The sequence below is a fragment of the Martes martes genome (genome assembly GCF_963455335.1).
Source record: "Martes martes genome assembly, chromosome: 7".
NCBI lineage: Eukaryota > Metazoa > Chordata > Mammalia > Carnivora > Mustelidae > Martes > Martes martes.
The window spans coordinates 33084341-33109088 of NC_137894.1; the positions used below are offsets into that span (position 1 = coordinate 33084341).

Sequence of the window (24748 nt, forward strand, 5' to 3'; positions counted from 1 at the left end):
TTCCTATATCTAATCTGGTTTATAGTAATCATTCTAAATTTTTCATTTTTCACAGTTCTATTCTCCATGGTTATTTTTAAGAAGGAAGCATAAAGCTCTTAAGTTGAAGCATGTATTATTAGTAGACTTCATTGTGTTGCTTCATAAGGATATATATATATAAAGATTGTAGCTTCTTATTTATCTTTGGGTAGTAATTTATTAAGGTATCCCTTGTTTTTAATACTGAAACAGTATTATAATTTCTTTAGTAACCATTATTTTATTATAACAATGATATTTACTTTGCCAAATTAAATTATTAGTTCTGTGCCTTTGTTATATAATGGAATTAAAATCAATTGATACTAACTTGCACATATGTATATTCTGTATCTTTATAATTTTTATTCTGGTGCAATATCTGAGATTGGGCTTGTCTTCTTTCTGCCTGAGGTAGCATTTAGCATGTAGGAGGCTACTTTTCTTCATTATCAGAGCTAGCTTTTAGAAGGAATGAGGACATAGCATTGGACAGGTGAATACGTGTGGGGAAACAAATAGCTATGTGAAGTGAGAAGAGGCCAACATGTTTATCAAGCCCCAGGTAGGGCTTTGGCAAACCCAATGTGGTTCTTCTAGGTTGTGATGGACTTACATGCAGTCAATTTCCCTGTTGTAAACAGAGATGATTTGTTGTGCTTTCCAATATTACATACAAAGATGTAATGCATTCCAGGAATTCTTTGAGAAATTCAGACAGTTATTTGGGAGATGTATAAGAAAATCCTAAATACTAAGGAGACCCAGAAGTGAGCTGGTTGACTTTCCTAGCTCCCTAGACAGGTTGCCATGAAAACTATAGATAATATCACTGAAGGATTTATGGCTTTAGACCCTAGTAATGAAATAATAATTATCAAATTTCACTGGTTTGCTGGATTCGTATATAGTTGAATATTCTTTCAAACAAATAGAGTAAAGCTATGACTGGCTTAATGGTCACCATTTAATGTGCTAGGGTGGTTACGTATATTCTTTTTTTCCTTTGGGACTGAGGTATTTGGGATGCAGGCTTCAGTTCTTTAAATACCTCCACCCAGGTTTTCAGTATCAGACCTTAGCCCCATGGAAGACATATCATTTTCCATTGAAAAGTGGTAATTTAAAAATACATTTTTCTGTACAACTGTGCAGTCTGTATTTATTATTTAACTGCCTGACCACAAACATTAGTGTTACTTTGCTTTTTGGTTACATATTTTTCCTTCAGTGACTTACTAAAGGAAGTTAAACTTAAAAAGAAGAATGTGGAGATTTCAATATTTTCACTAAAAATTTTTCTTTGGATACTTTATCTTGAATTATAGAATTAGTTCAGTATCATCCGACACCTCCTTTGAGCCCAGAATTGCCTGGTAGTTGCCGGAAGGAGTTTAAAGAGAACAAAGAACCTTCTCCAAAGGCAAAGCGGAAGCGAAGTGTGAAGATCAGCAATGTGGCTTTGGAGTCTATGCACTGGCAAAATGACTCTGTCCAGATCATAGCAAGTGTCAGTGATTTAAAAAGTATGGATGAATTTCTTCTGAAAAAGGTACACTCTGCATGCTGAGTTAGGCCCATAAGTGGCTTTGACTATGGAATACGTGTTTTTATCAGAATATGGCCCCTATAGATCAAGTTTACATATGCTACAGTAAGTTAGATGGTCTGTTCTTCATGGAAAAGGTGTAACTAATACGATATGCATTACTCGGACTGGGAGGGCAGGAGTTAAGGTTTTACACTTTACTGTTGACTTGCATGTTAACCATAATTGTCACATTATATTCCATGTGTTAAGGTGAGGCTTGTCATTGCATACTTGGAGTTTTTGCTCTGGTAACAGAATGATAGAATAATCCAGTGTTAGAAGGACCTTAGAAATCATCTGGCAGTAATAAAATGTTGACTCTCTAGTCATGCTTTTACCTCAGTCCCATAATAGCAGGGGCTTGCACTTACAGGACCATCAGGACCTCATTGTTGAAGAACCAATCAGTATCACTGTTGTATTCACCTCTTTTTAATTGATTGTGTACAAAAACTCTTTATGGCCCCCAGATGAATGATCTAGATAATGAAGACAGCAAGAAAGACACATTAGTGGATGTTGTATTTAAAAAAGCCTTGAAAGAATTTCGGCAGAATATCTTCAGCTTTTATTCATCTGCCTTGGCGGTAAGTTGGAATGCGTTAGAAGATATTCACTAATTAACATGTGAAAAATTTGGCTGTGCTGTAGAAGATAGTATGGAGGCTGTGTTCAATGAGAGATTTCTCAAATTCCTTCTTTTTGTTTTAGGAATAGGTAGGGAAAAGCATACTGACTGGTCTCAGAATCATACCTTCCTTCAGTTTCCTTGAGTAGTTTTTTTTCCCTCTCTTAACGATGTTGACTCTTCTTATAAGATGATAAATTCACATATTATAAATGTGATTCTATGGCTTTCTACTATTTTGACTTCTCATAATCCTTTTAGCTCTGACTTTAGCTTCTAATTTTCGTATGTGTGGAATTGTACATTTTTCCCCAGTGGAATTAGAGCAGTTTATGTTCACTGATTTATATATCAGTTTATTTCACTTTCAGATTTACCTTATAATTTTATATGACATTGGTCATGTTTTAGAAAGTTTATTTTCATGCTAAAGTAGATAATTAATGCTTTGCTCTCTAGAATCTATGAATTTTCATATTCTGTAAAATAATTTGTATTCATTTTTCTTTGTTCAGTCTATAGTTCATTGTGAAAAGAGAAATCAGGAGAACTTTCTTGTGTATTCTCTACTTTTTCTTTCTCAGTATAAGAATTTTTTTTTTTTTTTAAACATAAACCATGCAGTCTGAGAGAATAGGAATTTCAAGACCCTAATAAGAGTAGTGATCAGACTATAGCAAATGACTAGTTTTGCATAGAGATAACGTTGGCTGTATTTTTCTAATACTGTGCAACTGCTTATTATGTTCATGTCTTTCTCTGCTTTATACCTGTATTTCCTAGATTAGGGACTTAAGGTTGTTGGGTGCTCCAGTATGCTTAAATCACATAAGAAGAACCAAAATTATGAAAAAGAGCTTAATAGTGGTTTTCTAACCCTAGATCAAAAATGTTCAACTTATTTGAGGAAGTGAAGGAGAAACAAATTCTAAACATACACTTTTGGGTCATGCTAACCCCTCCCCTTTTTTCTCTCACAAAAATTCCAGACCTTATTTGAATAAATTAAAAGTAATCCCATGTAGTCCTCTACAAGTAATACAATGTTATTCAGAACGTGTCATTCTTCTTTGGAAAAATAAAATATGCTTACCTAATGTATTATTAGGCAAGGATTCAAATATTCTTTCAGTTTTAGAGTGGAGCTATCTAAACAAGTTTCATTTCTGAGGTGATAGGTAATTAAGTGGGATGCAAATAGTCTTTATAGCTAAATATAGTTTAAAAGCCAGGCTTGTGGAGGAGTTCCCAGGATTTTCTGAAATTGTTACATTGTATAAACTGTTAGGTATTTTGCTAAAATTTAATAGTTTTTATTCTGCAGACATTCATTCCATAGTAGAGAGGGCATTTACAGATACAATGTGACCATTTACAGATACAATGTGACCTCATGGGCTTGCCCATTAGAAAGGATCCTACACTACCCAAGACAAGTGGAATCAATCTTTTGTGTTTAGAGAAATTCTTTATACCTTACATGTCTTCTATCTTATTGCTTATTAGATAGATGATGGGAAAAGCATACGATATAAGGACCTCTATGCGCTATTTGAACAGATTCTGGAAAAGACCATGAGGCTTGAGCAGCGTGATTGGAGTGAATCTCCAGTCAGAGTTTGGGTCAACACTTTTAAAGTGTTTTTGGATGAATATATGAATGAATTCAAAACTTTGGATTGTATACCCACAAAGGTAAATATGATATGTTTGATTTTTAAAAGGATTCAGTTAAGAATTCATTTTAAGAGTCTTTCTTTTTTTTTTTTTTTTACTGAATGAAAATCTTATTATTTATTTATTTATTTATTTATAATTTTAAATTTCTTTTCAGCATAACAGTATTCATTGTTTTTGCACCACACCCAGTGCTCCATGCAATCCGTGCCCTCCCTAATACCCACCACCTGGTTCCCCCAACCTCCCATCCCCCGCCCCTTCAAAACCCTCAGGTTGTTTTTCAGAGTGCATAGTCTCTCATGGTTCACCTCCCCTTCCAATTTCCCTCAACTCCCTTCTCCTCTCCATCTCCCCTTGTCCTCCATGTTATTTGTTATGCTCCACAAATAAGTGAAACCATATGATACTTGACTCTCTCTGCTTGACTTATTTCACTGAGCATAATCTCTTCCAGTCCCGTCCATGTTGCTACAAAAGTTGGGTATTCATCCTCTCTGATGGAAGCATAATACTCCATAGTGTATATGGACCACGTCTTCTTATCCATTCGTCCGTTGAAGGGCATCTTGGTTCTTTCCACAGTTTGGCTTTCTTTAAAGTTTATCAGACCATATTATCTAAACCTTCTGCAATTAATATATTCTTTGCTGAGTTAAAATATAACATTGTGTCCTCAGCATTATACCCTCCACTTTGAGGTCACTACATGAATTTCCTTTTGAAAAACTGTGGTTAAAGATGTAATTCATTGTATCTTTTGATGGCCTTTTTGTAAGGAAACACAAATTATATTTTTTCTTGAATTAGGTTTTAGGAAAATGTGTGTTTTTGGAAATCTGTATAACAGTAATAATAACATTTACTTATTGAGTACCAGGAATTGTACTAGGTGTTGCATATTTTAGTTACTTCTTGCTTCAGCCCTATTAAATAACTATTATGAAATCCATATTACAGAAGACAAAGTTCTGTGTTATATGTTTCCTTTCAGTACTCCAGTTGAAATAATTAGGTATCTAATTATTAGGTATCAGGAATACTATTAATCCTTTTTATTGATGGGGTCCTCTTTTATTTTCAGTTATTCTAATTTATATGTGTTTAAATTTATAAGCCATTTTAACTCACTTTTGAAATAGTCGGATATAAATTAATCCTTGAAAGTTCTTCTGTTCTAGGTCTAGGTTTTACAGAAGATTTTTTAGTAGGCATATATTGCCTTTGTTTATAATCTTTAAGGTTAGGTTTGGATTGTTCTATACTGTGGTTATTAGGAAATGTCATGTATAAAAGAGCCTTCTGTGTCATGTGATACCTTTTTATATTTAGCTCTGGGATGGGGGGAGTATTTTAGACCTAAAATATGGAAAGCCCAGTCTTAAAAGTTAGTAATCATTCAGTTAATGACTAAAATAAAATAATCATTTAAATTAATATGGAGCGACTTCTGAACAGAAATGATGTTTTAAAAAGATAAGAGTCCCTAAAGTATCCTTTTATTCTATCACTTTTATGAGTACTGTGCTTCACTGAATTCAAAAATTTTCTTACATTTGCTTGCCAGCACTGCACATTTTCTTCTGAACAATAAAAAACTGTTTATACTATTACCTGTTGAGCAAAAATCTAAGCATTCACAAAGAAGTAAGAAAGTATGTTTGTCTTTGTTATATCACAGTTTCTGTATTTCTCTCCCATCAGGTACCAAAAACAGAAAGAAAGAAAAGAAGGAAAAAAGAAACTGATTTAGTAAGTTATAATCCATTTCTTATGTTAGCGTGAAGTAATTTTTAGCAGTGTGAAGTATATTTTAAAATATTTCTGTGGATATATTTAAGGAATATTTATCAGATGCCCAAGGGGTTATCATTTATGTCTTTACAAAAATTTACAATGGCAGAAATATCTTGAATTCTGTCACTTGTTATCAGTGGTGGCTTCCTAAAATGGCAAAAACATGAAAATGTTTACTCATGAAAGGTACAAATATCTCTTTTCAGACATAGGAGCTTTTTAACTTTCCCTCCTTCCTTAAAAAACAAAAATTAAGACTAAGATTTTACAAATATAACTACTTCTAATTCAAAAGCTATTCCAGAATACTATACCATGTTCTTATCTGTTGTATTATGTATCTTTATTGTGTATTTTACAGTAATCTCTAATTACGAAGATGACTTACTCCCTAGAGGAGCTCATAATTTACCAGTGAAGGCAGGCATTTAAAAAAGTCATTAGCAGAAAATAGTACAAAGTCTGTTGAATTATGGAAAGGGAAAATGAAGGAAAGCTTTACAAAAGAAAAGACATTTTTGCTCATTCTTGACAAAGGAGGAGTAGCTTAGACAGATAGTATCTAGCCAAGGGGAAAGAGTATAGTAGTCCCCCTTCTCCACCATTTTACTTAACTGCAGTTTTACTTACCTGTGGTCAATCTGAAAGCACATGTTCCTCCTTCTACATCAGCCTTTTCTGCTTCACTTCGCTCCTTTATGTTATGGAGATGGCTTCTTTCCTTAAACCTCATGAACCAACCTCTGCTAATGTCAAACTTTTCTTCTGCAGTTTCCTCACCTTTCGCAGCCTTCATAAAATTGAAGAGAGTTAGGGCCATATTCTGGATTGGGTTTTGGCTTAAGGGAATGTTATGGCTGGTCTGATCTTCTGTCCAGACCACTGAAACTTTCTCTGTAACAGCAATAAAACTGTTTCGCTGTCTTATCATCTACTTGTTCACTGTAATAGTGCTTTTAGTTTCCTTCAAGAATTTTTCCTTTGCATTCACAGCTTAGCTAACTGTTTGGTGCAGAGGGCCTAGCTTTCAGCCTCTCTCGGCTTTTGACATGCCTCCCTGACTAAACTTAATCATTTCTGGCTTTTGATTTAAAGCGAGAGACATGTTAAAAAAAAAATGAAGTGAGAGGCATGTGAGTCTTTCTTTCATGTGAACACTTAGGGCTATTAATTAGCCAGTTTCCATATTACTATATCCCAGGAAACAGGGAGGCCTGAGGAATGGGAGAGAAACAGGAAACTGTCTGGTCAGTGGAGTAGTCAGGACACACCCATTTATTGATTGCCTTTGCTCTCTTAAATGGGTGCAGTTTGTGGTGCCCCAAAACAAATAAAATAGTAACATCAGAGATCACTAATTACAGATCACCCTAAGAAGTATAGTAATAATGAAAACCTTGAAATATTGTGAGACTTACTGAAATGTGACACAGAGAGACAAAGTGAGCAAATGCTGTTGGAAAAATGGTGCTGACAGACTTGGTCATTTCAGAGTTGCCACACACCCTCTGTCTGTGAAATGCAGTATAGCACAGTGCAACAAAAGGACATAGGCTTGTGTCTAAGCCCTTAGCCTTGTTTACTTTTGTTCTCTGAAGTAGGATTTTCCAATTGAGTAACCTTAGACAGCTTAGTGTCTGAGTTTCAATGTACTCATGTATAAAATAGGAATAATACCACCCACCACTGAGGATTTTTATGATGGTTAAATGAGATTATATACTAAGGAAAGGGTAGAGAAGGTTGAGGGCCTGTTATTAACAGGTAGTGTTTGGGCACTTTATACACTTTAAGTCTTGCAAGAATAGTCTTTTTCATGTCTGTACAGAAAAGAACAATACCTCAAGATAAGAATGAGCAAAGCATCTGACATTTATAAACGGACAGTAGGACAATTCATTTATTCAACAGCTATTTTATTTCAGGGACTATGATAAAATCATAGAAATGTTAGGAAATATACAAATAAATGTTTATACTTGTTAGTCAAATTAAAATGAAAGAATAGTGATTTCCTATTTTGCTCATCAGTGGGCAAAACTGAAAATGAATTAGTTACTTAATTTAGAAGGATATATAAATATAGATTTTTCTCAATATTGTGAATTGGCTCATTTGTATAACCTTCTTGGAGAAGGTACTTTAACAATCATGCATTTTAAAGTTTTAGAAATATTTAAAAACAAAACCAAAAAATGTTGACCTAGCAATTCTACATCTAGGAATTTTTCCAGTAGATGTATCACACTTATTCATGCTGCAATGTACAAGGCCTTTTAATTGAAGAGGAGTTTGTAATGGCGAGACACTGAAAACAACCTAAATTTACAAGGAAATGGTTAAATAAACTAGATTACACTCATGAAATAGGATGTTCCTTTTAACACTAAAGTAAAAGAAGCCATTCTCCAAGATGTTTTCTTAAGGAGCTAATCACTATATAGAAAGCTACTATTTGTAAATTTTTAAAAAATAAAAAGCATTTTTATATCTGTACTCATACACACAAAATATCTCAGACACAAAAAATTAGTATCAATGATTATTTTCTATAAACAGGAACTAGACAGAATCCAGAGGTAAGGAAAAACTTATCTTTTGTTGATTCTGTTTTGTACTTTTTTTTTTAAGATAATTTTTAAAGCAATGCTGTATTTTTATTGTAGAGATCCGACAACCTCTCAAATAGCAAATCAAACATTCTAATATAGGTGAATGGATATTGTGGTTTGGAATAAGAACTTCAGTGGCAGTAGTGGACGTTGTGTATCCCAAACAACTTAAAAGGGGAGATACTGTAAAACACAGCATCAGAGGGCTGGGCTGGTGATAGGAGGTGAAACCATCCTGCCAAAGGTGCAAGTGAAGCATTTGGGAAAAAATGTTAAGAGCTGTTTTGTACTTGTAATCCATTCAGAATAAAATAACTTTAAATAAAAACAACTTTAATATTAGAGTTCCAAGAAAAAATAATATGCATGTGTGTAATTTACAATTTTATGAATAGAGGAAAATCTGTGAGGTAAAATGTTAGTATCTGGGAATAATTGAGGCATCACAGAACAAGGCCGTATTATGAAACTGGGATGAACTGTGAGTTGATTTTTTTTTTTATTTAGTTAGTTGGTTATTTGATTAATTTGTTAAGACAAAAAGGACTACTAACACTCCACTACCAGGCACTTTATATAACTTTTTCTTTTAAAGATGTATTTATTTATTTGAGAGAGAGAGAGACTGCATGCATGCGCCTTTGTGAGAGATGGGGGAGGGCCTGAGGGAAAGGAGAGACAGAATCTCAAGCAGACTTTGCATTTAACGCAGAACCTGATGTGGGGCTTTATCTCATGACCCTGAGGTCATGATCTGAGCCAAAACCAAGAGTCAGATGCTTTAACTGACTGAGCCACCCAGGCGCCCCTATTTAACTTTGAAATTTGAGGCATAATTGACATGAAACATTACTTTCAGGTATACAGCATGATCATTTAGTATTTTTGTATGTTGTGAAATGATCACAATATGTTCAGTTAACATCTATCACTATAGATAGTTACAAAAAATTATTTTCTTTTGATAAGGACTTTTTAAGATCTACTCTCTTAGCAACTTTCAAATATGTGATACGGTATTATTAACTATAGCCACCATATTCTACATTATACCCTCCTGACTTTTTTTTTTTCATTTTATTTTATTTTATTTTGTTTCATTTCAGTGTTCTAAAATTCCTTGTTTATGCACCACACCTAGTGCTCCTTGCAATAAAGTGCCTTCCATAATAACCCACCACCAGGCTCACACAACCCCTACCCTTCTCCCCTCCAGAACCCTCAGTTTGTTTCTCAGAGTCCACAGTCTCTCATGGTTTGTGTTCCCCTCCGATTTCCCCCAACTCACTTCTCTCCATCTCCCAATGTCCTCCGTGTTATTCGTTATGCTGCACAAGTAGGTGAAACCATATAATAATTGAATCTCTCTGCTTGACTTATTTCACTCAGCATGATCTCTTTTAGTCCTGTCCATGTTGATACAAAAGTTGGGTATTCATCCTTTCTGATGGAGGCATAATACTGCGTTGTGTATATGGACCATATATTCTTTATCCATTCATCCGTTGAAGGGCATCTTGATTCTTTCCACAGTTTGGCGACTCTGGCCATTGCTGCTATGAATGTTGGGGTACACATGGCCCTTCTTTTCACTACATCTGTATCTTTGGGGTAAATACGCAGTAGTACAATTGCAGGGTCATAGGGTAGCTCTATTTTTAATTTCTTAAGTAATCTCCATACTGTTTTCCAAAATGGCTGCACCAACTTGCATTCCCACCAACAGTGTAAGAGGGTTCCCCTTTCTCCACATCCTCTCCCAACACATGTTGTTTACTGTCTTGTTAATTTTGGCCATTTTAACTGGTGTAAGGTGGTATCTCAATGTGGTTTTTTTTTAAGATTTTATTTATTTATTTGACAGAGATCACAAGTAGGCAGAGAGGCAGGTAGAGAGAGGGGGGGAAGCAGGCTCCCTGCTGAGCAGAGAGCCTGATGTGGGGCTTGATTCCAGGACCCTGAGATCATGACCTGAGCCAAAGGCAGAGGCTTTAACCCGTTGAGCCACCCAGGCGCCCCTCAATGTGGTTTTGATTTGAATCTCCCTGATTGCTAATGATGATGAACATTTTTTCATGGGTCTGTTAGCCATTTGTATGTCTTCTTTGGAGAAATGTCTGTTCATGTCTTCTTCCCATTTTTTGATGTGATTATCTGTTTTGTGTGTGTTGAGTTGTGGAGTTCTTTATAGATCTTGGATATCAGCCCTTTGTCTGTAGTGTCATTTGTGAATATCTTCTCCCATTCCAGGGTTGCCTCTTTGTTTTGTTGACTGTTTCCTTTGCTGTGCAGAAGCTTTTGATCTTGATAAAGTCCCAAAAGTTCATTTTTGCTTTTGTTTCCTTTGCTTCTGGAGCTATATCTTGAAAGAAGTTGCTGTGGCCGATGTCAAAGAGGTTACTGCCTGTGTTCTTCTCTAGGATTTTGATAGATTCCTGCCTCATGTTGAGGTCTTTTATCCATTTCGCGTTTATCTTTGTGTATGGTGTAAGAGAATGGTTGAGTTTCATTCTTCTACACATAGCTGTCCAATTTTCCCAGCACCATTTTTTTTAAGATTTTATTTATTTATTTGACAGAGATCACAAGTAGGCAGAGAGGCAGGCAGAAAGAGACAGGGAGAAGCAGGCTCCCCGCTGAGCAGAGAGCCTGACGAGATCATGACCTGAGCCGGAGGCAGAGGCCCAACCCACTGAGCCACCCAGGCGCCCCCCCAGCACCATTTATTGAAGAGACTTTTTTTCACTGTATATTTTTTCCTGCTTTGTCAAAGATTATTTGACTACAGAGTTGAGGGTCCATATCTGGGCTCTCTACTCTGTTCCCCTGGTCTATGTGTCTGTTTTTGTGCCAGTACCATGCTATCTTGGTGATCACAGCTTTGTAGTAAAGCTTGAAATCAGGCAACGTGATGCCTCCAGTTTTGTTTTGTTTTTTTTTTTTTTCAAACTTTCCTTAGCAATTTGGGGTCTCTTCTGGTTCCTAACAAGTTTTAGGATTGTTTGTTCCAGTTCTTTTAAAAATGCCGGTGGAATTTTGATCGGGATGGCGTTGAAAGTATAGATTGCTCTAGGCAGTATAGACATTTTAACAATGTTTATTCTTCCGATCCATGAGCATGGAATGCTTTTCCATCTTTTTGTGTCTTCAGTTTCTTTCATGAGTGTTTTGTAGTTCCTTTACCTCTTTGGTTAGGTTTATTCCCAGGTATCTTATCTTGGTATCTTATATCCCAGATACCAAGAACAGGTATCTGTTCTTGGTGCTTCAGTAAATGGAATCGATTCTCTCATTTCCCTTTTCTGTATTTTCATTGTTAGTGTATAAGAAAGCAACAGATTTCTGTACATTGATTTTGTATCCTGCCACCTTACTGAATTGCTGTATGAGTTCTAGTAGTTTGGGGGTGGACTCTTTTGGGTTTTCCATATAAAGTATCATGTCATCTGCAAAGAGAGAGAGTTTGATGTCTTCTTTGCCAATTTGAATACATTTTATTTCTTTTTGTTGTCTGATTGCTGTTGCTAGGACTTCTAGTACTATGTTGAACAACAGTGGCGAGAGTGGACATCCTTGTCATATTCCTGATCTCAAAAGGAAGGCTGTCAGCTTTTCCTCATTGAGAATGATAATCGCTGTGGGTTTATTGTAGATAGATTTTATAAAGTTGAGGGATGTCCCTTCTATCCCTGTATGTTAATCGTTTTAATCAGGAACGGATGCTGTATCTTGTCAAATGCTTTTTCTGCATTAATTGAGAGGACCATTTGGTTCTCTCTCCTCTTATTGATTTGTTCTGTCACATTGATTGATTTGCAAATGTTGAACCACCCTTGCATCCCATGGATAAATCCCACCTGGTCATGGTGGATAATCTTTTTAATGTACTCTTGGATCCTATTAGCGTAGGATCTTGTTGAGAATCTTAGCATCCATATTCATCAGGGATAGTGGTCTGAAATTCTGCTTTTTGGTGGGGTCTTTGCCTGGTTTGGGGATCAGAGTAATACTGGCTTCATAAAAAGAGTCTGGAAGTTTTCTTTATGCTTCAGTTTTTGAAACAGCTTCAGGAGAACAGGTATTGTTTCTTTGAAAGTTTCATAGAATTCCCTAGGGAATCCATCAGGTCCTGGGCTCTTGTTTTTTGGGAAGTTTTTGATCACTGCTTCAATCTTGTTAGTAGATATTGGTCTATTCTGGTTGTCAATTTCTTCCTGATTCAGCTTTGAAAGTTTATAGGTTTCTAGGAATGCATCCATTTCATCTAGGTTGCTTAACTTATTGGCATATAACTGTTGGTAATAATTTCTGATGACTGTTTCTGTTTCCTTGGTGTTAGTCCTGATTGTTGGGTCCCCAATGTTGGGTCCCCCAATAATGGGTCCATGGTCAAAGGAGTGAGACTGATACAAAGTGAAGGTCAAGCAAAGCTTTATTTCGCGCCAAGCATCAAGAATCAGACCGACCGTCAAACAGACCGTCGGGCTGCCCCTTACAGAGAGGATGACCCCTCCCTGCCTCACAGACTAACTTTTACAGAGCAAAGGCCATGTGGTTGGGCCTGGCCACACACAGGTGGCTAACTGAATTACAATTAATCCCACGGTAGCTATGGAAACTAGCCTGTCACCTTGGTAGCTAGGAGACAGTATGCGCCCCCACTGATTGAATGTCTCCATCTGACCTGATCCATCCTTTTATTTGGGCTGTTACCTCCACTTGACCCAACCCACCCTTGTATTTGGGCTGTTAATCTGGAACTGGTTTCCCAAACTTGCTTTTAAGTAAGTTCCCCTGGCCGGGCGGTGGGGGGTTGGGGGGGGGGGTGCTGGAAGCAGGGTCAATTTAAGTTTTACTGCATAAACAACAAAATGGTTATTCAACCGAGGTGGGGCCGCTCTGGCTAAATAGGCCCTTACATTGATCTCTCCTTTTTCATTCATAATTTTATTAATTTGGGTCCTCTCTCTTTTCTTTTGGGTTAGTTTGGCCAATGGTTTATCGATCTTATTGATTCTTTCAAAAACCAGCTTCTAGTTTCATTGATGTGTTCTACTGCATCTTTAGTTTCTATCTCATTGATCTCTGCTCTAATCTTGATTATTTCCCTTCTTGTGTGTGGGGTTGGCTTAATTCGTTGTTGATTCTCCAGTTCTTTAGGGTGTAAAGAGAGCTGGTGTATTATTGATTTTTCAATTTTTTTGAGGGAGGCTTGGATGGCTATGTATTTCCCCCTTAGGACTGCCTTTGCTGTATCCTATAGGTTTTGGACCAAAGTGTCTTCATTCTCATTGGTTTCCATGAGTTGTTTAAGTTCTTCTTTGATTTCCTGGTTGATCCAAACATTCTTAAGCAGGGTGGTCTTTAGCTTCCAAGTGTTTGAATTCCTTCCAAACTTTTTCTTGTGGTTGAGTTCCAGTTTCAAAACATTGTGGTCTGAGAATATGCAGGGAATAATTTCAAACAAGGACTTCACAGGCAACATGATGTCAATAAAAACATATCTTTCAATAATCATTCTCAACGTGAACGGCCTAAATGCTCCCATAAAATGGCACAGGGTTGCAGATTGGATAAAACGACAGGACCCGTCCATATGTTGTCTACAGGAGACATATTTTGAACCTAAGGATACATCCAGACTGAAACCGAAGGGATGGAAAAGCATCTTTCATGCCAGTGGTCCTCAGAAGAAAGCTGAGGTAGTGATTCTCATATCAGATAAATTAGATTTTAAACTAAAGACTGTAGTCAGAGTACAGAAGGACACTACATCACTCTTGAAGTGTCTGTCCACCAAGAAGATCTAACAATTGTACATATTTATGCCCCCAATACAGGAGCAGCCAACTACATAAGACAACTGTTAATCAAGATAAAGAGTCATATTGATATGAATACATTAACAGTAGGGGATCTTAACATGCCACTCTCAGTAATAGATCATCCAAGCAGAAAATCAATAAAGGAACAAGAGTATTGAATGACACATTGGACCAGATGGACCTCATAGATATAAACAGAACATTCCACCCTAAAACAACAGAACACTTATTCTTCTCGAGCACACATGAACCTTCTCCAGAATAGACCACATACTGGGTCACAAATCAGGGCTCAACTGATACTGACATAATTATTTTATTACTGGAAATTTTTGCAACCTTCCCTGCTATATATACATGTATTTTAAAGATTTTATTTATTTATTTGACCGAGAGAGATCACAAATAGGCAGAGAGGCAGGCAGAGAGGCAGGCAGAGAAAGTGGGGGAAAGCAGGCTCCCTGCTGAGCAGAGAGCCCAAAGCGGGGCTCGATCCCAGGACCCTGAGATAACCTGAGCTGAAGGCAGAGGCTTAACCCACTGAGCCACCCAGGCGCTTACAATATATTTTAATAACAGGCAGTGTTGCCAGTATTCATCAATACTATTCTTGGTCTGATTCTCTTTTGTCAGCATAATCTAATCATAATCATAATTTTTAACTAGTTTTTATTTTTAATTCAGGAATTCATATAAAATAATGATATTCATTATAAAGTAAACCTCTTTTCCCAGCCCTTCTTCCTAGAGATAACCACTGCAACCAGTTTTTTTTTTAAATTCCAGAAATAATTGGTGCCTTTATAAGCGTTTAAATGTATATATATTCTCCTTCCTTCTTGAGGATATTCTGAGTGGAATTGTTTTTTTATTTTGTTTATAGTTGACTTTCTATAGAAATGTGAATTTGTCAGTTGCTTTCTTTATGTTTGAGGTTTTTATCTTTCTTAGACAAATAATTATATTATTATTACAATACTTTTACTTTTCCCATGCCTTTCACTCTTACGTTTGTTTGATTTGTTTCCTTTAAAAATAGTAATCATCTGGAATCTATTTTAGTCCCAAGTAAGAAAAGGATCAAAGTCTGATTTATTTTTAAAAGCATGTCTATTGTCTGAACACTGTTGATGGATACATTTCTTTTTCACTGAAATACTGCTTTTATAATATACTTGATTCCACATGTATTTGGATTTAACTTGGCATTTCCTATTTTTATTCATTGATCTATGTATATATCAAATCTCTTAAATTACTTTTTGTTTTATCAAATACATGTACATGTATACCCCCATAAACATATGACTCTAAAAAGTCTCGAAGGCTGTTCTTTTTGTGTACTTAAGTTTATATTTTAATTCCAATTAGTTAACATACAGTATTACATTAGTTTCAGGTGTACAATATAGTGGTTCAACGCCCATACAATACCATGTGCTCATCACAAATGCACTTTTTAATCCCCATCACCTATTTAGTCCAACTGCCACCACCCTCTCCTCCGGTAACCACCAGTTTGATCTCTATAGTTAGGAGTCTTTTTCTTGGTTTTCCTCTTCCTCTTTGTTTTTCCTTTGCTCGTTTGTTTTATCTTAAATTCAGCATGTGGGTGAAATCATATGATATTTGTTTTTCTCTGACTGACTTATTTTGCTTGGCATAATACCCTCTAGCTCCGTCCATATTGTTGCAAATGGCAACATTTCATTCTTTTTTATGGCTGAGTAAAAACTACATCTTCTTTACCTGTTCATCAGTGGATGGACATTTGGGCTCTTTCCATAATTTGGCTGTTGGTTGATTCCTGTAACATCGGTGTGCATGTATCCTTATGGATTATTATTTTTGTATAGTGCAATTTCTGGATCACTGGGTAGCTCTATTTTTAACTTTTTGAGGAACCTCCATACTGTTTTCCAGAGTGACTGCACCAGTTTCCATTGCCACCAACAGTATAAGAGGGTTCCCCTCTCTGTGCATCCTTGCCAGCACCTCTTATTTCCTGCATTGTTAATTTTAGCCATTCTTTTTTTTTTTTTTTTTTTTTTTTTTTTTTTAAAGATTTTATTTATTTATTTGACAGACAGAGATTACAAGTAGACAGAGAGCAGGCAGAGAGAGAGGGAAGCAGGCTCCCTGCTGAGCAGAGAGCCCGATGCGGGACTCGATCCCAGGACCCTGAGATCATGACCTGAGCCGAAGGCAGCGGCTTAACCCACTGAGCCACCCAGGCGCCCAATTTTAGCCATTCTTAACAGGTATGAGGTAATATCTCCTTGTAGTTTTGATTTCTATTTCCCTGATGATCAGTGGTGATGAGCACCTTTTCATGTGTCTGTTAGCCATCTACATGTCTTCTTTGGAAAAATATCTATTTATATCTTCTACCCGTTTTTTAACCGGATTATTTGTTTTTCAGGTGTTCAGTTTTAGTAAGTTCTTTATGTATTTTCAACACTAATATTTTTTTTTTAAGATTTTATTTTTTTATTTATTTGACAGACAGAGATCACAAGTAGGCAGAGAGGCAGGCAGAGAGAGAGGAGGAAGCAGGCTCCCTGCCGAGCAGAGAGCCTGATGCGGGGCCAGATCCCAGAACCCTGAGATCTTGACCTGAGCTGAAGGCAGAGGCTCAACCCACTGAGCCACCCAAGCCCCCCGGGTCTCAATCTCTTGTTCTGCATCTCAGCCAGCAGGGATAGGGAAAAGGCTACAGAGCCCATAACTCTAGGCATGAACTACAAATGGCACACACCACTTATATTCACGTTTCATTGTCCAGAACCACTCATGTGGCTGTTCATAGATGCGAAAGAAGCTGCAACATGTAAACTTCAGATAGACAGTCATGTGCCTAGCTAGAGCTTTGCAACTCTATATTAAAAAAATTCTTTCTAATGGATATTGTTAGCATTCTTTTCTACAAGCAAGTACTTATTCTAGTTCCTAACAGATGGTAAGCATCTATAAATATTTAATTGAATGAATGAATGGATGAGTGATTGGAAAGTGCTGCATGGTCTCCCCTGTGCTCTTGTCCAGCATTATTTCTCACTATTCTCTGCTTGTCTTCTCACTGACCTAGACCAGTTCGTCTTGTTTCATTTTCATTTCTTTCCCATTCCTCTCCCTTCTCTCCAGTGCCCCTCCCATCCTTCTCCTCTACCCTGCCCACTTTTCATTCTGACGTAATTATAGTTACAGAAAATTTGCAGGAGAAGTAAAAGAACCCTATGTGACTTCACTTAGATTTATTCAGATTTCACCAACTGTCCCAATATTCTTTGTTGTATTCAGTTGTCATGCCTTTTTAAACTATTTTAATCTAGAACAATTCCTCAGTTTTAGGTTTCATTGCATTGACATTGTTGAGGAACATGTACCAGTTATCCGAAATTGTTCCTCAGTTTGAGTTTGTCTTATATTTATTCATGATTAGATTCAGGTTATGCATTTTGGGCATGGAATACCACAGAAGAGATGTTGTGTTTTTTCAGTGTTTGATATCAGGAGATGTGATATTTATCTGTCCTATTATATTTAATGTCCATAAGGGTGTTTAAAAAAAAAAAACAACCCAGCATATTTACTGTTATTTTTCTTTGTAGTTGATGAGTATCTTGTGGGAAGATACTCGAGACTGTGCAAATATTCTTATATTCCTTCAAACTCTCACCCACTAGTTTTAATATCCCTTGATGATTCTTGAGTAAATCAGTTATTACTGTGATGGTTGTCAAATAGTGTTTTTTAAAATTCATTCATTCTATATTCATTAGTTGAATTTTTGCCTTAAAGATTAGTTTTTCTTTCTAATTTATAGCCGCAAGATACTCTCAGTGAACAAATTTGTGACAGTTGGAGCATTGAAATAAAGGACAGGAAAAGGTTATAGTCCATTGAATAAAATAAAAATCTGTGAGTCTATACTGATATAAATAATTTCTTTTTGAAGAGTTTTTTTTCTAATAGATGATACATTTATATTATTAAAACATCTTTTGAAAAGTGTATATAAGAAGTCTAATGGGCCTTTTCTCCTCTTTGTCCTCTACAGATACATATTGTTGTTTGTTTCTTATTTACTTCCCAATGTTTCTTTATTCAGTATAAGAAATAAGGAGTATGCATATTTTCTATCCTTTCTCACACAGTATTTAGCGTATTATATAATAATACAATACTCTTTTGTTTGTTGTTTTTATCATTGAGCAATACATTTAGGAAATCACTCTGTGTCTCTAGTAGACAATCTTTAAGAAGTCCTGCTTAAGGTTCTAGTCCCTGGTTATCCAACCAAACACTAATTTAGGCACTGCAGCTGGAATTAAGATTATTAATCACCTCACTGTTTTTAACATAAGTTTATCCTGGATTGTGCAGATGAGCCTAATAAAATTAGAGGAGGAAGTCAGAAGAGTCAGAGAGATGTAGTTGAAGAAAGATGCAGTAGACACAGGTAGAAGGAGAAGTCAGAGAAAGTAGAAGCATGAGAAGGATGCAGTCCGCTGTTGGTAGCTTTGAAGATGGAGAAAGGGGAACTGTTAGCAATGGAATGCAGATGGCCTATTAGAAGCTGAGAACAGCAACAGCCAGCTAATAGCCAGCAAGAAAACGGGATTTCCATTTTGCAACTGCATGGAACTGAATTTTGTGAACAATATGAATGAAATTGAAAATAGATTCTTCTCCAGAGCTTCCTGAAAGGCACATAGCCCTGACAATACCTGATTTTAGGTTGGTGAGAGTTGTGTCTGACTTGTAGCCTTCAAAACTGGGAGGTAATGAATGGGTGTTGTTTTAAACTGCCAAGTGTATGGTAAATTGTTACAACAACAACTGAAAACTAATGTAATAGTTGTGCCTAGAAATCTGTCTACTACTCCTTTCTGGACCCTGGGTTGTTTCTCTTCCATTACAAACAATAGTGGCATGAGGGATAACTCGTGTGTGTGAGAGAGAATGGACAGGGAATCCTAGGATTGGAATTCTGGTCATAGATAATAGAGGGTCCTGCCTTTATTACCTGAAGGAGGAATTGCATTTCTCAGTTTCAGCTATGAAAGTGGGTTGTTAAACTTTTAGATTTGCCAGTTTGATAGATGAGAAATATTGTATTGTTGGGTCCCCAATGTTGGGTCCCCCAATAATGGTTCCATGGTCAAAGGAGCAAGACTGATACAAAGCAAAGGTCAAGCAAAGCTTTATTTCGTGCCAAGCATCAAGAATCAAACTGACTCAGGGCTGCCCCTTACAGAGAGGGCGACCCCTCCCTGCCTCACAGACTAACTTTTATAGAGCAAAGGCCATGTGGTTGGTCCTGGCCACACACAGGTGGCGAATGAGATTGTAACACATAGAGAAAGCTGCACAGTCATGCTAGGTCTCACATAAGTGACCAATTGAATTACAATTTACCCTATAGTAGACATTTGGACTAGCCTATCACCTTGGTGAGAATTGGTGCCCAAAAGGCGGGGCCACTCCTTGGTGGCTAGGGAGACAGTATGTGTGCTTTACTGATTGGATGTCTCCACCTTACATGACTCATCCCTGCATTCGGGCTGTCATCTCTACCTGACCTGACCCACCCTTGTATTTGGGCTTTGTTACCTGGGACTGGTTTCCTGGACTTGCTTTTAAGTAAGTTCCCCTGGGGGGGCAGGGTCAATTTAAGTTTTACTGCATAAACAACAAAATGGCTGTTCAACCGAGGTGGGGCCACTCTGGCTAAATAGGCCCTTACAGTATCTCCCTGTAGTTGTAGTTTGCTTTTCTCTTATTATCCGTGAGTTTGAGTATCTTCTTATGCTTCAGTACCATTTACATTTTCTTTTCCTGTAGCATATATATTTATGTTCATTGCTTGTTTTTTGTTGGGGTTTGGTCTTTCTCGATTTCTGGGGACTCAGAAATGATGTATGAGGGAGATTACTTTTTGTCTGTGATATGAGTTGTAAATATGTTTCCCCAGTTTGTCAGTTGTCTCTTGATGCTGCCTTTTAATATTATTTGCTATATAGAAAATTTTTTCTTTTATGAATTTAGACTTAACCAATCTTTTCTTTCATAGCCTCTGAATTTTGAGTCATAGACCCAAAATTTTCTTTCCCCTCATCTAAAAGTTATAAAGACATTTTTTACATTTAAATTCTGATCTTTATGGAGTTAATCCTAATGTATTATATGAATTACAAATCTTATTTTACCTCTTACCAAACCCATCAGCATTTATTTAGAAGTCCAGCTGTACCTATCTACTTTGAGATGTCACCCTTTTTGCATTCTGATGTCTCCTTTATCTTGGATCTTTTTATCATATTCCATTAATTGATCTGAGTATTCATGAGCCAGTTCCACACTACTTTAACTATTGAGCTTTTACTATCTGGCTAGGTCCTCCCTAGTTTTCTCCCTCCTCCCTTTTTTAAAAGATTTTCTCTCTCTCAAGCTGAGGGGGAGGGGCAGCAGGAGAGGGAGCAGCAGACTCTCCTCTGAGCAGGGAGTCCCATGCAGGGCTCCATCCCAGGAACCAAAGACCATGACCTGAGCCAAAGGCAGATGCTTAACCAACCAAGCCACTCAGGTGCTCTCCCCCTGCCTCCACTAATTTTTCTTTTTCAGATCTTTTCTAGCTATTTTTACTTGTTTTTCCATATTAACTTTAGCGTTGGTGGTATAGTGGTTAGCATAGCTGCCGTCCATATTAACTTTAAATTCAGTTGTCTGGTTTGATGAGAAGAAATCTAGTAGTACTTAGATTACCTTATATTTATAAATAAACATATAGAGAACTGACTTCTTTATGATTTTGTATCTTTTCATCTGTGCAAGTCTATTTTTGTGTCCATTAAGAGAGCTTTAAAGCTTTTCATACATAGTTTTTAATTATTTCATGCTGTATTTATTACTGGGTGTTTTATCTCAGCAGAGATAATCATTGTAGTTGACAGTATGGTATATATCTTTCTCTGCTTTTTCTGTACTTATATAAACTCTTCAATCTAGTAGTTTTCAAGGTAATGTGCAGGAGTTTCTGGGATACTTTCAAGAATTTTGCAAAATTAAGGCAATTTTCATAATAATAAGGACATTATTTTCCTTTTTCACTGAGTTGAACAAATCAAGGTAGTTTCTCCAGATAGGAATGGGAAGTATGGTATAGCTGCATATAATGGTTTTCTCAAAAACAAAACAAAACAAACAAACACTTGTACAATGGAACTGTAAACTGATCTGGTTTTAAAGAACTTCTAAATTTTTTAAAAAACTGTGACAAAATTCATATGACCTAAAATTCACCATTTCAACCATTTTAAGTATATACTTTGGTGGGTTTTAGTATATTGACTATATTGGGCAACTACCACCACTATATAATTCTAGAACATGTTCATCACCTGCAGAAGAAAGTCCATATTCATTAAGCAGTCATTCCCATTCTCTTTTCCTCCAGTCCTAAAAACCACCAATCACTTTCTGTCTCAATGGATTTGCCTTTTATGGACATTTCATATTGGTAAAAAAAAAATCATAAAATATTGGCCTTTGTATGTGTCTTCTTTCACTTAGCATACTGTTCTCAGGATTCATTCATGTTGTAGCATGTGTAGTATTTCATTCCTTTTTATAACCAAATACTATTCCACTGTATAGATATACTTCATTTTATTTACCCATTGATCAGTTTATGGACTTTGGGGTTTTTCCACTTTTTGACTATTTGGAGTAATGCTGCTATGAACATTTGTGTACAAATTTTTATATCAATCTGTGTGTCTAGCAACTTTTTTCATAGAATATCACTTTTACTTTATTGACAAGGTTATACTCATTCAGACTTTGGTACTTGGCAAACAGTTTTTGAAAGTGAATTAAGTGACTTGTCACTTCAAGGAAAATACCTAACAATATTTATTAACAGTTGTAAAGTTTAAGCTTGCAAGCAAAAATTAGAATTGTAAAAACTTGTGAATGTGACAATTTTCCAGTAAAGAATTTTCTGATGAGATTGGTGGTAATATGAAAGAATGTGACCTTTTGATAGCGTATAATGAAATGCGTCAACATTTAGAACAGTTTCATAACTCAGTGAACCAGTATTTTCCAGATCATCAATGCCTAACACCATAAAATCATGTGTAAGTAAAATGTCCATTTGAAGTACAGGATAGACAAAAAGGTTTCTTTAAACAGTTCGAGGTAAATGTACTTCCAATGTAATTTATCCCTTCTGAGTATACAATTCAGTGATTTTTAGTAAGTTTATACAGTCATAACCATCATCCAAGTCCAATTTTAGAACATTTGCATCATTATAAAAGGATTTTTTGGTACCAGTTTGCAGTCATTGCCCTTTACCATCCACACCCAGTTCTAGGCAAATGCTAATGTACTACCTGTTTCTATAGTTTTAATGTAGAATGGAATCCTATAAATGAAATCATAGAATGTGTAGTCTTTTGCTAATGGCTTCTTAGTATAATTTTTTTGAGGCTCATCCATGTTGTGTGTGTATCAGTGGTTTGTTTGGGTTTTTTTTAGCACTTAAGTACTATCCCATTGTATGGATATACCACATTTTATTTATCCTTTTATCATTTGTTGGGGTATTAGGGTCATTTCTATTTTTTGACAATTAATGATAATGCTGCTGTAAACATTCTCATACAGGTTTTTGTGTAGACATATGTTTCAGTTAGTTCTCTTAGTTATAAACCTAAGAGTGGAACTCCTGGTCATATGATAACTCTGTGTTTAACATTTTCGGAAACTAGTTGTTTTCCAAGTGAGTGCACCATTTTACAATTCCATCTGCGATATCTGAGAGGTCTAGTCTCTCCACATCCTTACCAACAGATGTTGTCTTTTTCATTATATGCATTCTAGTGGGCATGCAGTATTATCTCATCATGCATTTCCCAGATGACTAATAATTTTGAGCATCTTTTTGTGTGTTTGTTGGCCATTTATACTTCTTTGATAAACTGTTAGCTATTTTGTCCATTTTTTTAAAAAATTTTATTTGTTTATTTGAGAGAGAGAAAAAGAGAGACCACAAGCAGGAGGAGGGGCAGAAGGAGGTCAATGCGGGATTCAGGTCTAGGACCCTGAGATCATGACCTGAGGTGAAGGCAGCCACTTAACCTACTGAGCCACCTGGGTGCCTCTGTTTTGTCCATTTTTAAATCCGCTTATCTTCTTGTTAATGAGTTATAACAGTTCTTCATATATTCTAGCTAGAAGTCCTTTATCAGAGAAACAATTTGCAAAGATATTCTCTGAGTCTGTGGCTTATCTTTATTTTTTTTAATGCTACTTCAAAGTAAAAGTTGTACATTTTGGGATGCCTGGGTGGCTCAGTTGGTTAAGCCACTGCCTTAGGCTCAGGTCATGATCCCAGGGTCCTGGGATCGAGTTCCACATCAGGCTCCTTGCTCAGCAGGGAACCTGCTTCTCTCGCTTCCTCTGCCTGCCTCTCTGCCTGCTTGTGTGTACTCTCTCTCTCTCTCTTTCTGGCAAATAAATAAAATCTTTTTTTAAAAAAGTTGTACATTTTAATAAAGCTGGGAGAACAATGGATTTTATATTTTATATTTAAGTATATTTTATATTTAAATTTATTTTATGAAGAGTTCCTTGGTGTGGTTTTAAATTCTATATTCTGTATTTCAGTTAACCTTTAAGTTACCATTTGTAGAGTTTTGATGTTATATTATTAAATTATTGTTAAATTGTCCATTTTCCAATTTTATGTCTGTCTGAAGGTAGATTTTCTTCATGTATTTCAAACTAAATGGCATAGTGCCAACAGATTGAATGCAGAAGTGGCTATGAGAATCTAGGTTTCTTTCATTGAGCCAGACATAAAAGAGATTACAAAAGTATAAAACAATACCCCTTTTGTCACCACTTTGATTTAAACATATAGTTTTTTTTTTCATGAAAATGTTACTTATATTACCGTGTAATATGTTTAATGTTAATGTTAAATGAATTGGATAAATACTTAAAATATATTTTTATTTCTAATACAGTATATATCAGTAGATATGACTCATATAAACTGAAGTTCTTTGAGATCATTAATAATTTTCAAGGATGTAAAAGGTTCTTGAGGCTAAAATAAAATTTGAGGACCATTTCTTTTATTATTTTACATGCTGATTCAGAGTCGCATAAGGCAGCTCTCTTATGTTTGTATATGTTTATACAAGTTGTTCTTGTTTCTCTACAAGATTGTTAGCTTTTTGAAAGCAGGGACCAAATGTATTGCTTCTATTTATTTTCTTAGAAGATCATGTTTATTCCTGGAGTAAGTGTCCATTGAAGACTTAACAAGGGATTGAAGGATTTCCCATTGGCTGACCATGTTAGGACAGTATTTACTCTGTTGGCTTTAACATAAATAGCTATATTTTTTCATTCAGGTGGAAGAGCACAATGGTCACATCTTTAAGGCTACCCAGTATAGCATCCCTACATACTGTGAATACTGTTCTTCTTTGATATGGATAATGGACCGAGCCTCTGTTTGCAAGTGTAAGTATGAGTGATTTTTTTTTTTTTAAGGAATTCATTGCAGCAATTGCAG

At 36.1% G+C, this 24748-nt stretch overlaps 1 protein-coding gene across 1 annotated transcript in view; it reads left to right on the forward strand.

The window, feature by feature from the left end:
* MYO9A (myosin IXA) overlaps positions 1-24748 on the forward strand; it is a 276631-nt gene that overhangs the window by 190684 nt on the left and 61199 nt on the right. The window contains exons 30-34 of the mRNA XM_080807816.1: positions 1350-1573; positions 2083-2199; positions 3747-3935; positions 5622-5669; positions 24585-24696. Of these exons, the coding sequence (XP_080663942.1) occupies positions 1350-1573; positions 2083-2199; positions 3747-3935; positions 5622-5669; positions 24585-24696 (690 nt within the window). The remainder of the gene's footprint in view (positions 1-1349; positions 1574-2082; positions 2200-3746; positions 3936-5621; positions 5670-24584; positions 24697-24748) is intronic.